This window comes from Canis lupus, chromosome 35, assembly GCF_003254725.2.
Source record: "Canis lupus dingo isolate Sandy chromosome 35, ASM325472v2, whole genome shotgun sequence".
NCBI lineage: Eukaryota > Metazoa > Chordata > Mammalia > Carnivora > Canidae > Canis > Canis lupus.
This window is the reverse complement of record NC_064277.1, coordinates 3,448,151-3,462,802: the sequence shown is the minus strand read 5'-3', so window position 1 is coordinate 3,462,802 and position 14,652 is coordinate 3,448,151. Positions and strand designations below refer to the sequence as shown.

General features: G+C 45.7%; 1 protein-coding gene across 3 annotated transcripts in view; it reads right to left on the bottom strand.

Moving 5' to 3' along the window:
• RIPK1 (receptor interacting serine/threonine kinase 1) overlaps positions 1–14,059 on the bottom strand; it is a 40,313-nt gene extending 26,254 nt beyond the window's left edge. The window contains exons 1-3 of one of the 3 annotated variants that reach the window (XM_035710499.2): positions 13,980–14,059; positions 3,753–3,972; positions 2,918–3,074 (exon numbers count right to left, since the gene is read on the bottom strand). In XM_035710499.2, the coding sequence (XP_035566392.1) occupies positions 2,918–3,074; positions 3,753–3,904 (309 nt within the window). In that variant the 5' untranslated portion in view covers positions 3,905–3,972; positions 13,980–14,059. Of the gene's footprint in view, positions 1–2,917; positions 3,075–3,752; positions 3,973–13,171; positions 13,343–13,666; positions 13,824–13,979 lie in introns of those variants that run through there. The other 2 variants (XM_035710498.2, XM_035710497.2) reach the window with 2 other exon arrangements.
• Between the last annotated feature and the right edge of the window lie 593 nt (positions 14,060–14,652).

Here is a 14,652-nt window from a genome sequence, read left to right as displayed (position 1 = left end):
CTAAAACTTCCACGCTAATATGGAAATATGTTAAAATGCTATAAAGTTAAGCTCTTTGAGCGCAGAACACGATGATGATGGCGATGATTATAATATACATCCTTACTTACTACCTAGCATGGTGCCTAGAATTGTTGTTGAATGAAGGCATAAAGAAATAAACAAAAAACCAATTATTTTTTACAGTCCATTAGTATATGCTACTATATATTAAATAGACGAACAATGTCACAGAAACGTGTGTATGAAATCATACGAGAAAAGACAATATGAAAGAAATGTGCTGATTACACTGATTACAAACATTTAAGATGAACCTATGAGGTAACATGATGTTAAAACAAGGCTGAAGTGCAGTGGCACTGCTGGGGATTTACCCCAAAGATAGAGATGCAGTGAAATGTCAAGACACCTGCACCCCAATGTTTATAGCAGCAAAGTCCGCGATAGCCAAACTGTGGAAGGAGCCTCGGTGTTCATCGAAAGATGATGGATAGAGAAGCTGTGGTCTATGTACACAATGGAATATTTCTCAGCCATTAGAAACGACAAATACCCACCATTTCCTTCAACATGGATGGAACTGGAGGGGATTATGCTGAGTGATAAGTCAATTGGAGAAGGACAAACATTCTATGGTCTCATTCATTTGGGGAACAGAAAAAAATAGTGAAAGGGATTATAGGGGAAAGGAGGGGAACTGAGTGGGAAAAATTAAAAGAGGGAGACAGACCATGAGAGACTCCTAACTCTGGGAAACAAACAGGGGGTAGTGGAAGGGGAGGTGAGCAGGGGGTGGGGGTGAATGGGTGACGGGCACTGAGGGGGGCACTTGATGGGATAAGCACTGAGTGTTATATGTTGGGAAACTGAATTTAAATCTTAAAAAGAAAAAAAAAAAAAACATAAACGAGACCTGATACCACGTTCACTAGGAAACAAAAAACAAAACAATGCTGAAGTGAATAGCTGCTTGATAATTTCATATCAGATACTTCAGCAAGTCTTTGTAAATTCAGAAGTCACTTACTTACAATTGTATTCTAGTTATATAAATATTAATGCTATTACAGAGAATTCCAAAACATTAATTTTACTTAACACCGAAAAACGTAAACTGTATGTGTGCGTGTGTGTGTGTGTGCATGCATGCATGCATACAGTCCCTACAAATGGGCTGTTCTCTAAAAATTTACTTATATGTTGGTTGTTGGTAAACTGGACAAAAATTTAAATGATGGAAGTTAGAGTCCAAGTCAACCCTCTAAACCATATTTAAAACCCATAATGTGGCTGATTTGGCAGCCTGATCGCCACCACCCAAAAAACAGCAGGAGATTTTCCCTCCTTCCTTGGTATACACCTTTGGACTTGGGAAAACATTCGGAGTAAGCAAAGAAAATCCCCTTCTCATTTTCCTTTCTGCTCTTTTCCCTGACATCCTCCTGGATTCTTCTGGAGCCCAAACTAGTCCACTTATCTCTGCGTCTGGCAGGATGCCTCAACGCCTACTACAAGCAGCAGCTGGTCTAACCTGGTTTTGGGGAGAAGAGCAATCACATCCAACCACAACACAACGTGCATAAGCCACACTCTTAGCCTTCCCACCGGTGCCTGTGAGAGCTGCCCAGGGCTTCGAGGAATCGAAGAAGGGACAGAACCTTGGGCAGTTGTAGGGCTGGGGAGAAGGTGGGGAAAGGGGGGTATCTGCCCTGCAGACAGCCAATCCCACCAGGCCCACACGCCCTCCATGCTCGGGCCAAGTCCAGTTCTTGACGGTGTTCCAAAATTGCTGTATTCTCTGTCCTTCGCCGTCCTCCCGCCAGGAACACGTGCTCCCTAACTGCGCCTGTCCTTCAGGCTTTGGCTCAGGAACCGTCCTTCTGGAATCCCTCCTTATCCACCCCACACTGAAGTGAGTACCTGTCCTCGGTGTCCCCACGGTTGGGGGATGTACCTGTCCTCGGTGTCCCCATGACTGGGGGGATGTACCTGTCCTCAGTGTCCCCACGGCTGGGGGGACGTACCTGTCCTCGGTGTCCCCAAGCTGGGGGGATGTACCTGTCCTCGGTGTCCCCACGGCTGGGGGGGATGTACCTGTCCTCGGTGTCCCCACGGCTGGGGGGGATGTACCTGTCCTCGGTGTCCCCATGGCTGGGGGGATATACCTGTCCTCGGTGTCCCCACGGCTGGGGGACGTACCTGTCCTCGGTGTCCCCATGGCTGGGGGGATATACCTGTCCTTGGTGTCCCCACGGCTGGGGGACGTACCTGTCCTCGGTATCCCCACGGCTGGGGGGATGTACCTGTCCTCCATGTCCCCACGGCTGGGGGGACGTACCTGTCCTCGGTGTCCCTACGGCTGGGGGGACGTACCTGTCCTCGGTGTCCCCATGGCTGGGGGGACGTACCTGTTCTCGGTGTCCCCACGGCTGGGAGGATGCCTGTGGAAACGCCACCAGGCCACATGGTTTTCCTCCTTATCTGTGCCGCGGGCGGGTCTGTGTCATACTTGCTGTGGGCTCCGGAGCAACCAGCACAAAGCCTCGCCCCTAATAGCTAGACAGACGCTAAAAGGTGCTTTACTAAGGGGAGGGGGTTTTCAGAATCGGTTTCTATGTCCTTATTTCAAGCCTTCCTTACCCAGCCTTCTGGCCGCTAATGCATTAACACTTAGGCTCCAGCGGCATCGGAGAGCAAGCATCACAGGAGCGCACGGCGACCTGCGGTGTGTCCTTCCACGACCCGGGGGCAGAGGCCTTCCAGCCAACGGGCCCGGGGAGATGGGCTGTCCCCGGCCCCGAGGATGCAGGGAGCTGACCAAAGGCAGCTGCGACCGGCCCATGGGGGGCACGGGGCGGTGGGGGGGAGGTGCGGCCAGGCCCGGGGGGGACAGCAGGCTGCGGAGTGCACTTACCTCCGCCTTGAGAACGTGCATCAGGTTGCCCTTCTCCATGTACTCCATCACCAGGGAGTAGTTCCCTTCCTCGAGAATGACACCCAGGAGCTTCACCACCCGCCTGTGCCGCAGCCTGTGCATCATCCTGCCCTCCTCCAGGAGGGACTCGTTGTACCTGCGGGACGGAAGGTGGCCCGTGTCCCTTGAGGCCCGAGGACGCGGGACACGCGGCCATCGCAGCCCACGCTGCTGTCCGGGCTCATGCGGGTCTCGACCCCTTCCGGGCCCGGTGCTGGCGTCGGCGGGCAGAGGGGTCCTCGGTCCTTCCCGGGGGTGTGCAGCGAGTGCTCAAGAGACCTCAGCAGGGGAGGAACGAGGAGCCCCCGGGGAAGCAGCCCCACAGACGCCACCCCACACCACGCGGCCTCTCTTGCTAGCGAGTCCACCGACTGCTTTCAACAGGGGGCTTCTGGAACCTCTAATTAATGGGCTACCTCTTTTTGCCCTCTATGTAAGGCCGGTCCCCAGCAGAGCTCTGCAGCAAGTACCCAAGTCTATCTCACGGACCCCTCCCACTTTCTTCTCACTGCCTCCCTCCTGCCCCTTCAGTTCCTTCCCTCTCTCTAATCCCCCCCATCCCTCCTCTTCCATTGTCAGCTGGCCCTGAGCTTCCTGCTAATCAGCCTCAGGAGCCGTTCAGGGCTAACGATGACCAGCTAGCGCGTTATCTGACACAGTCTGCACACTGTCACCCCGCCGTCTGTCTCCTTCTAACCTCCGGCCGTGCTTGCCCACACCTCCACAGGAGTTCTTCCCATGGCCCAGCCCGAAACCTGCCCCAGCCCCCACTCACTCAGTGCGCTTGGGCCCTGTGTACACCTTTTTCAGGATTACGAGTCCATGGGATCTGTGTAAACACAAAGACACCTTCCCAAAGCCCCCGCTGTCCAGATGCTCCTTCTCCAAAAAGTCACTAGATTTCATCTTAATGTCATCCAAGGACATGGTTGGTTTCCTTGTGAATCCTAAGAATGTCCACAAATGCACCACCTTTTCCTCCTCAGAGCTGTGCCCTGTACAACAGAAACACAAACGCAAACAAGGAGACATCTCAGTGCAGAAAGTCACTACTCAAAAAACATGTAAAGTTCCACCATGTGCTTGGTGTGCCTTAATCTTTTTGAGGATGGATATAGCTTGTAAATGCACCATTTGTCATATTTTCGAGAATTACAGAAAACCACAAGTTTTATTCCTTTAAACTTCCATCTCTGGCAACACGGAGGACTACAAAAATTGTAAAACCCTCCTGCTCCAAAAGATCTCTGTGTATGGGATAACATACCACAAATGTCCATTCAAATGCATAGGTGGGCCCAATAGAAAGGAGAATAATTCCAGGGATTAAAAAACAAAGAGCAGGCATTGGCCCCACTGGTGGCTGCTATGGACTGAAAGTGTTCACCCCAAGCTTCATTGGTTAAAGCTGACCTCACGGTACAGTATTAGGAGGTACAGTCTTTGGGAGGTAGTTGGGTCATGAAAGTAGAAGCCTCATGAATGAGCTTAGGGTCCTTATAAAAGCTGTAAGAGCTCCCTTTCTCTCTCCCTCGCTCCACTATGTGAGGATACGAGAAGACGACAGCCATCTGCAAACCAGGAAGCCCGTCCTCACCAGGCACTGAATCTTTCGATACCTTCATATTGAACTTCCAGCCTCCATAACTGTGAGAAATTATGTCAACTGCTTAAGCCCTCAGTCCATATTTTGTTATAGCACCTGAACTAGGACAGTGCCTCTAATGTGCATGGCCAATCTTGACATCCAAATGTCAAGGTTTAAAATGCAGCCAGGGACTGGAGAGATCATGGCAAGGGAAGAAAAGAGGGGTGAAACAGACACTCCCCCCTTAAAATGGCACTTGTCAGTGAAGGGACAGACAGGGAAAAACAGTCTGCCAAGCAGAGGAAATCGCTTGTCTTGGATAGGACGTGGGGGATAAAAAGCACCTCCAAATGAATTCATAACCTGGGCCCATCTTCAAATAGATTTGGGCTTTGAATTTATACTTCTATGGCCAAAATGGCCCAAACTAAGAACTTTTTAAAAAGAAAGTGTCTAGGGATGCCTGGGAGGCTCAGTGGTTGGGCATCTGCCTTCGGCCCAGAGGGTGATCCTGGAGTCCCAGGATCGAGTCCTGCATCAGGATCCCTGCGTGGACCTGCTTCTCCCTCTGCCTGTGTCTCTGCCTCTCTCTGTGTGTCTCATGAATAAATAAATAAAATATTTAAAAATAAATAAAAAATAAATGAAAAGAAAGTGGCTACAGGCTGATGATATCCCTGAGTTAAGTTTAGGTTAAGCAAACAAACACCCTCAAGAAAGACCAGATATAATTCCCACAAGTAAAGTCTAACTTAACATTAGCTCCTAAAAAAAAAAAAAAAAAAAAAAAAAAAAAAAAAACATTAGCTCCTGTTCCAAAATTACAAAACACAAAGGAGAAAAGTTCAGCATGAGCCAGACCCAGCAGATACAATGGCAGTAGAAGGCACCAAGGAATTTTAGGTAATTAAACTATTGGATACTCTTCGAAAATAACAGGTTGTGAGTAACTATGAATAAAAGAACCAATTTGAAGAATATAAAAAGAACAATGCATTCTCTAGAAGGAATATAAAGGTGGAAAGAGGATGAGGATTTGGAGAATTTGTACATAAGTAACACAAGGTATACAGTGTATGTAATCTCAAAACAGAATGGTTTGCTTCTCCTTCTTCCATTCATTTTCCTCAAACTGAAGAATAAAAACTCATGGGGGACCATAATGAGATGCCATTACACACCTACCAAAATATCCAAAATTTAAAAGGCTGACTCTACCAAATATAATGGTAAAGATAAGAAACAACTGGAATTCTCATACATCGTGAATAGGAGCATAAAGTGATACAACCACTCTGATAAAAGGTGGAGGGGTTTCTTCTAAAAACGCAACATACACTTAAACCAGGGCCAAGCAATTCCAAGCCTAAAGGAAATGAAAACATATGTCCCCAAAGATTTGTATGAAGTTCAGAGCAGCTTTATTCATCACCCCAAACTTGAAAAAGTGATGATGCATCAAGACAACACTGGATGAAAAAAAAAAAAAAAAAGATTGTATATTCATACAATGGATTACAACTCAGAAATGAAAAGCAATGAACACAACAATGTGGATGAGTCACAAAACATACTAAATAGAAGAAGCCTCATACAAAAGAATACATACTGTATAACTCCATCTATATTAAGTTCTATTTGCTTTTTAAATATTTTATTTATTCATGAGAGACACACACAGAGAGGCAGAGACACAGGCAGAGGAAGAAGCAGGCTCCCTGTGGGGAGCCCGATGCAGAACTTGGTCCCGGGACCTGGGATCATGCCCTGAGCCAAAGGCAGACACTTAACCGCTGAGCCACCCAGTCCTCCCAATATATTAAGTTCTAGAACAAAGTAATCTATCTTGGAAAAGGAGTACTTTCTAGGGACAGGTTGCTCAGGGACAGGGTGAGGAATGAATAGTTTGGGGCATTAGGTAATGTTCTAGGGTGGTAGTAATGCTCTACCATCTCGGCAGGGGTTAGGGATACACAGGCATAAGCATTTGTCAATACTCAGCAAATGTAGGCAAATCCTGCATCAAAAGAAAACTCTGGGGGATCCCTGGGTGGCTCAGCGGTTTAGCGCCTGCCTTTGGCCCAGGGCGCAATCCTGGAGTCCCAGGATCAAGTCCCGCGTCGGGCTCCCAGCACGGAGCCTGCTTCTCCCTCTGCCTGTGTCTCTGCCTCTTTCTATGTCCATCATAAATAAATCTTAAAAAAAAAAAAGAAAACTGTAAACATATTGAACTCTCGTTAGTGGTGTACATGCTGAAAATATTTAGGAGGAAGGGTACTGACATCTGCAATTTACTTTGCAGATAGACTGGTGGAGAGAGACAGTGGTAGACAGATACTATGTGACAAAGCAGGTGGAATAAAATAATATTGACAGTAGACACATGAAAGATCACTCTAAGATTTTTAAAAATTTGTTTCTATGTTTCTATTTTTATTTTTTCCTGTATATTTCTCACCTACTTTCTAATAGTATGTATGTGGAAACTAAGAAACCAACCTTGTACATTACTAGTAATGAAACCCCACACTTGATTCTGATTTTACCCTTTTTTTTTTTTTTTTTTTTTTTTTTTTTTTTTTTTTTAACACAAATGCCCCTTTTCTGGTCTAGGATCCAATCCAGGATACTACATTGCCTTTTGGAGCTTTTAGGTTTTTTTTTTTTTTTTTAATTTTTTTTAAAAAAACCTTTACCCTTTCTCCCAACCCCTGCTTCTGGCATCCCCCATTCTCTGGATCTATGAGCAAGCTTGTTTGCTTGCTTTCTCTTTTTTTTCCTTCCTTTCTTTCAAGATTCTACAAATAAATGAGATCATATGGCATTTGTCTGACATTTCACTTAGCACAATGCCGTCAAGGATCAATCACGTTGTCACAAATGGCAAGATTTCCTTATTTTTTATGGCTGAATATACATTGATATATTGAAGAATATCAATCAATATATATTGTTATATTATATATAGATGAAATTATATATTGATATATTATCAATATCGATACCATCAATATAATCAGCATTACATTTTGAGATACATAAATCACATCTTCTTTTTCCATTTATCTATTGATGGACTGTTAAGCTATTTCCATATCTTGGCTATTAATGCTGCTATGAACATGGGAGTGTACATGTCTTTTTGATTGTGCTTTTGTTTTCTTTGAGTAAATACCAGAATTTTTTGAGGAAGCTTCATACCGTTTTCCAATGGCTACAACAATTCACATTCTCATCAACAGGTACAAAGGTTCCCCTTTCTCCACATCCTTGCCAGCACTTGTTATCTTGTCTGTATGATAACAGCAGCTCTAATAGGTAGGAGATTATATCTCATTGTGGTTTTGATCTGCATTTCCCTGATGACGCTGAGCATCATTTTTATGGGTCTGTTGGTCATCATGTATCTTCTTTGGAAAAATGTCTATTTAGATCTTCTACTCACATTTTTTAGTTAAATCTTTTTTTTTTTTTTTTTTTTGCTATGAAGTTGTATGAGTTCTTTATATATTTTGGATATTAAGCTCCTAACAGATGTATGGTTTGCAAACATTTTCTCCCATTCAATAGGTTGCCTTTTCATTTTGTTGATGTTTTCCCTTGCTGTAAAGAAGCTTTTTAGTTTGATGTAGTGGTGTTGTGTAGTGGCCTACGACAGTCTGGCTCAGGTTACCATCTGCACCTTGTACAAAGGTTGTGGGCAGACGACATCACCCCAAAAATGTTCACACATCAGCACAGTAGACAACACTAAGGACCATCTTTTTTATAACTATGAGACATTGCCAAACAAGAGGAAGCACCCTCTGGGAAGAAGCACATCTATGTATGGGGTAGACAAGGGGTGGGGAAGGCTACACAAATAAAGGGCCAAAGACCAGGAGCAGAGGGTGGTGATGGTATTGAGGCAGGCATTGAAAGAGAGGTAGCAGAGCCATATTACTGTGGAAAAAGCACAGGCCTTTCTCTTGAGAGTATGGACACTAGCTCTACAATTTATTAGCCTCATGACTTGGGTAACTTACAAACCTCAATTTCCTCATTTCCCAAAGGAAACACATTTGTTGCCTGCTTTATGGTTCTGGCTATGGCAGGCCCAGCTGCCCACATTTATCCAAATTTATCCTGTTTCAGTGGCCTTTGAGAATGTCAGTCTCCAGCTGGGATCCTCTGCTCAGTAGCTCTCTACTGATCCATCCTTGTGAGAATAGTAAGACTGGGGAGATAGAGTAATTCGTTCCACTCTCCCCTATAACCCTCTGAGGGCATAATCTTCTCCTGGGTCATCCTGTTCATCCTTCAGTTCTCAATGAAATGTCATTTCCTCAAGGAAGCTATCCTAGGTCTTCCCATTAGACATTTTCATAGCACCCTTTACTTCTCCCTTGAAATAATTAAGATAGCTGTAATTTGAGAATTATTTCTAATTAATTACATAGGAGGCAAGAAACTATCTTGTGTGCTGCCTATAGTGCCTAGGGCAAAACCTGACATTTTTTGCCCTAGGCACTGATCAGTAACAGGACAAGTACACCCACTCTTGCCACCTGTATTCAACATAATGTGGGAAGTCCTAGCCATAGCAATTAGGCAAGAAAAAGAAAAGGTACCCAAATTGGAAAGAAAACAGCAAAGCTGTCACTATTTGCAGAAGACATGACATTATATATAAGAAACCACGAAGATTCCATATGTCCTAATTGATCATTAAATGGGTAATTATTTTTTAAAAGGACTATTTAATTGTCCAAAATGAAACGATACAGTTAAATGAATTACAGGACATTCATAAGATGGAAGCTTATATAGCCATTCAAAATAATAAGTAAAAATAAAAATATATTTACAGATAGATGGCTAAATATACATATAGATATATGTACAGAAAAAAAAGACCTAACAAAAGACACTAAAATGTTAGCAAAGATTATATTTGTATAGTAGGGTGATTTTTATTTTCTTCCATACACTTTCATTTTCCAAATTTCCTACAATAAGCATGAATTACATTTATAATAAAATGTATTTCTTAATGACAATAATTACTCCACTTAGTATTTCTTTAATCAAATCAGAGATGCTGAAAAGATTATTTACAAGGATGGTCCTGGCAACATCACATAGAATGACAAAAGCATATAAAACAATTTACATACACAGAAGAGAGAATAAGTTAGGGTGCATCCACATTCTGATATACAACTGGCAGTTTTCAAGACTACTGTTGTATACGACTTTAAAAAAGGCTCATAGAGTAAAGAAACAGGAAGGAGTTATTAACAGTGAAGTGTGCCATTTGAGTATAAGATTTCAACTTTTTTAAGGAGTTCTAGTTGCTCTCTTTCCTTCAGCCAAGATCTTGTCTCCTCAAATTTGCCAGGACCAACTAGGATTTGTAGCACCTCTTGCAAGATGAAGGACCTTGGAGAAAGGAGGCCTCCAGGTGATTCCAAGCACTTTGTGAGGTTGGTTCCTGACCCAAATCAGTTCTCCTTCCAGTCTTGCAATTTGCTGGTTTAGTCTGATCTTACTTAATCTTATACACCTCTTGCATGGTTTCCAGTGATTTCTTTTGTTTTTAACCACTTTCTCTTTTTTTCCCCCATGAACAATTCAACTTTATAAGCACTGAGCATCTTAGGAAGGTCTTGTGAATAGTTTAGTACCCAACAGTCACAAAAATACTGAATGTAGGCAGGTAGAAAACCGTATTATAAAGCCATTGCAGGGTAATTAATGAAAGCACACTGCCCTCTTATATCATCTTATGATAACTAATTTGAACTAATAATGTAATTGTGTCCATTTTAACAGGATTTCTTAGTTTTTTTCATAAATGGATACTAATTCAGGGACTCAGAAAAGCAAATTTTGTCCACTAAAATTAAGTAAAAATTTCAAGAAATTTCATAACTTTCTAAAAATTTTTTTTAAAGATTTTATTTATGTATATCAGAGAGAGAAAGAGAGGCAGAGACACAGGCAGAGGGAGAAGCAAGCTCCATGCTGGGAACCTGATGTGGGACTCGATTCCGGGACTCTAGGATCAGGCCCTGGGCCAAAGGCAGGTGCCAAACCGCTGAGCCGCCCAAGGATCCCCTCTAAAATTTTTTCTAAGGCAGGATGAGTCTATGTATCAAAACACTCACACTGATAGTCAATTTTGTTTGTCAATTATACCTCAGTAAAACTGGGAGAAATACAAAGAAATAGCAATAATAATACCACAAACAAAGGCAAAATTAATTTGTGATATTAACAGGCAAGACAGTAGTTACTACACGATAGGAGACAGGAGATAGTGAATAAGAAGAGAGAGGAACAAGAGGCTTCAGGAACGATGGATGGAAATGTTCTATTTCTTAACCTGGGTAATGTTCACTTTATGATACTTCATAAAGCTGTACAATTACAAAACATGCACTTCACATTATGTTACACTTCAATAAAAAAAGTTTTAAAAACACTTCTAAAATATTCATACTTACCTTTTGGTGGTAGAAAACTATTTTTGTCAATTTTTCAATGATGACCATACATAAGAGTTAGAAAACGTCAGTTGCCTACCTATCATGGCCCTCCTTTCCTCTGCTAATAGAAACTCTGATTTTACCCAAGTATCCAACATGGGCTTCTCTCAGGTTCTTTATTATATTAATGGTTTAATGTTGGCTGGATGTTATATTCTGAATTATATTCAACATTAAGCCAACATTAATGGCTTAATGTTGGCCCCAAATAAGAGCTCTAAGTAAGGAAGAACCAAATGAAGAGCAAAGGATAGACTGGAAGAGTTCAAACAGGTATTTTGATATACATTAGCACATTATGACCCCAGGCAGTAAGTTTTATTCTTATCATTTCAATTTAGAAATAATTAAAAAAAAAAAAAGAAATAAGGAAATTAAAATCTGGAATTAAATCATTCACCTAAAGTGGCAGATCCTGGCACTGAACCTTTGTTTTTTCATTCAAACTTCCTCGAGCAATTTGCTGATACATGCAACTTCTCTGGACAGCAAACTATAACCTTTGTTAAAAACTCATTCAGGAAAAAAAAAAAACAAACTCATTCAGGGCAGCCCGGGTGGCTCAGCAGTTTGGTGCCGCCTTCAGCCCAGGGCGTGATCCTGGGCCCCGGGATCGAGTCCCACGTCGGGCTCCCTGCATGGGGCCTGCTTCTCCCTCTGCCTGTGTCCCTGACTCTCTCTGTGTGTCTCTCATGAATAAATAAATAAAATCTTAAAAAAAAAAATTTCAAAGACCTAATCTTATAGCCTTGTCACCTATATTAAATGAGTATGCTACAGTCAGAAACATGGGGAATGCACAGACTAAATTTTTAAAGCGTAACAAAATATGTGGTTCAAAAATCAGCATTTTACAGGTGAATGCAGTCAATCATTTTTGCCAGAATATAACATCCAGTCAAAGCATGGGAACCTATGTGTATATATTTCCAAATACCAGATCATATTGGTGGTATTAACACATTACAGATTAATAAGCTCCAAATAGGAGTTTGCCATTTTGGAAGTTGATATCTTAGGAATTTTTAATTGTCATTAATATTCACGTTCTTAAAAGTGCAACATATTGGTGTGCCTGGGTAGCTCAGTCGTGTGGGCACCTGACTCTCCAGGTCAGCTCAGGTCATCATCTCAGGGTTGTGAGATTGAGCCTGGCATCCTAGTGCCTCCACGTGGGTGTGTGGCGACTGCTTAAGATTCTTTCTCTTCTCTGCCCCTACATCCCACTAAAAAATTAAAAAAAAAAAAAAAAAAAAAAGGCAACGTGTTTCTGCTGCTCCATATAGTTCAGAGGAAAATTAAAATTAAGTAATTAATTAATAATTAATCATTGGAAAAAATTAATCATTGGGCAGCCCGGGTGGCTAAGCGGTTTAGCACCTGCCTTCAGCCCAGAACCTGAACCTAGAGACCAGGGATTGAGTCCCACGTCGGGCTCCCTGCATGGAGCCTGCTTCTCCCTCTGCCTGTGTCTCTGCCTCTCTCTCTCTCTCTCTGTCTCTCATGAATAAATAAATAATATCTTAAAAAAATATATTTGAAAAAAAATTGATTATTTTTGTTTTATTACCAATAATTATAAAATTATTTCTAATACATAATTATCATAAAATATCTGATCTTTTTATTAGCAATAATTATAAAATCATTGCTAATAAGTAATTATTAAATTAATAATTGATCATTATTTTGTTTTATTAGCAACAATTATAAAATCATTGCTAATAATTATTATAAAATTAATAATTGATCATTATTTTGCTTTATCAGCAATAATTATAAAATCATTGCTAATAAGTAATTATTATGAAATTAATAACTGATCATTTTCGTTTTGTTAGCAATGATTCCCTAATTATTGCTAATAAGTAATCATGAAATCAATTGATCATTATCTTATCAGCAATAATTATAAAGTTACTGCTAAGTAGTTATTATGAGACTAATAATCGATCATTATTCTCGTTGTATTAGCACGAGGTCCAATGACCCGCCCTGAATCTGCAACGTCGCCTCCAGCTTCCGTGTTCACGGGAGCCGCAGCGCCGCAGGTTCCCTCCGCGCCCTGGCACCTACCCGGCCTTCACAAACTGCAGGTCAGGTACGAGGCCCCCGTCGGTGCGGGGCTTCCCTGCGCCTCGATCCCCGGGCGTCAGCGAGGGAAGCGCCCACCCCGGCGACGAGGCCCGAGGGGCGGCGCCCCCGCAGCGCGCACCGGCAGCGCGCGGGGTCTCGGTCCGCCCGCCCCGCCCCGCCCCGCCGCCCCTCCGGGTGGCCCGCTCGCCTCCGCGGCCCTGGGGGGACGGCGAGGGGGAGCCGCCGGGAGTCCCGCCGCGCCCGCCTAGCCCGAGGGCGGGCCCGCGCCGAGCCCCCTCGCCGAGACCCCTGGCCGAGCCCCCGCGCCACCATCCCGGGCGGGCCCCGCCCCCGCCTCCTTCCGGGCCGCCCGCCGGAGCCCCGCCCACCGGGAGCCCCGTCACCGCCCGACTTCCGGCGCGCGCCGGCCCCGCCCCCGCCGGAGCCCCGCCCCCGCGGAAGGCCCCGCCCCCCGGAAGTCGGTCGCCGGCGAACCTGGATGTGGCAACCGTGGCCTCGGCGCGTTTACTTTCGATTCTGCGGGCGAGTCCCCGAGGCCCGGTCAGGGCGGAGCGAGGCGGCGGCGGGAGCGTCGGGGGCGCCTCCGAGGCCGCCACGGCCTCTCCGGGCGTCCGTCCGAGCCTGGCGGCGGGGTCGCTCGGGGAGTCGGAGCCGCGCCCTCGTGCCCTCCGCGCCCCGCGCCCGGCTCCGGGGCCCCCGTGGGCGGTGCACGCCCTGCGGCGCGGCCCGGGCTCCCTCCCTGCGGCGGGCGGCGGGCGGCGGGCGGCGGGCGCACCTGCACCTGCACCTGCGGATGGGGCCGCCGGCAGCGCGCTCCGGGAGGCCTGGTCCGGCGTCCGCGCCTCCGGCTGTGAGCGAGTGCGCGGGGCGCGGGGCCGGCGGGAGGGCGTGGACTGCTCGCCCCGCCTCCGCGGCCTCCGGAACCGGGAGGAGGGGAGCGCCCGCCGCGCCCCGCCGCGGCCCGGAGCTGGCCCCCGGGACGCCGAGGCTCGGCTGCGCCGCGGAGGGCACCGGTGACGGAGACCGCGACGCCCGGGGAGGCGGCCCGGCCGGGGTAAGCCCTGCGGAGGCCCCAGCCCGGCCGGCCCGGCGGCTGCCCCGAACCTGTGAAGCGGGGCCGAGGCGATCCGCCCCGCGGAGGGACAAGTGTGGTCTGTGCCCTGCAGCCCGTGAGCGCGGCGACCTGCGAGGCTCCAGCCCGGCGGGGGAACGCCGCCCTGTCCACCCGACAGCCAGCCACGCACAGCTTGGCCGCGGGCCTTGAGCGGCGCGGGGCCCCTGACACCTGGATTCTTTCCAACACCTACAGTAGACTCCTGTCCATGTACCTTCCGCATATTTTTGAACATTTACAGTTCCTCTAGTTTATTGTTAGAATGCACACGACATGTAGAATATGCCTTGAAGCGACTGTCAGTCAACAGCTGGCTATTGAGGTTTTGGGGGAGTCACAAGTTCTA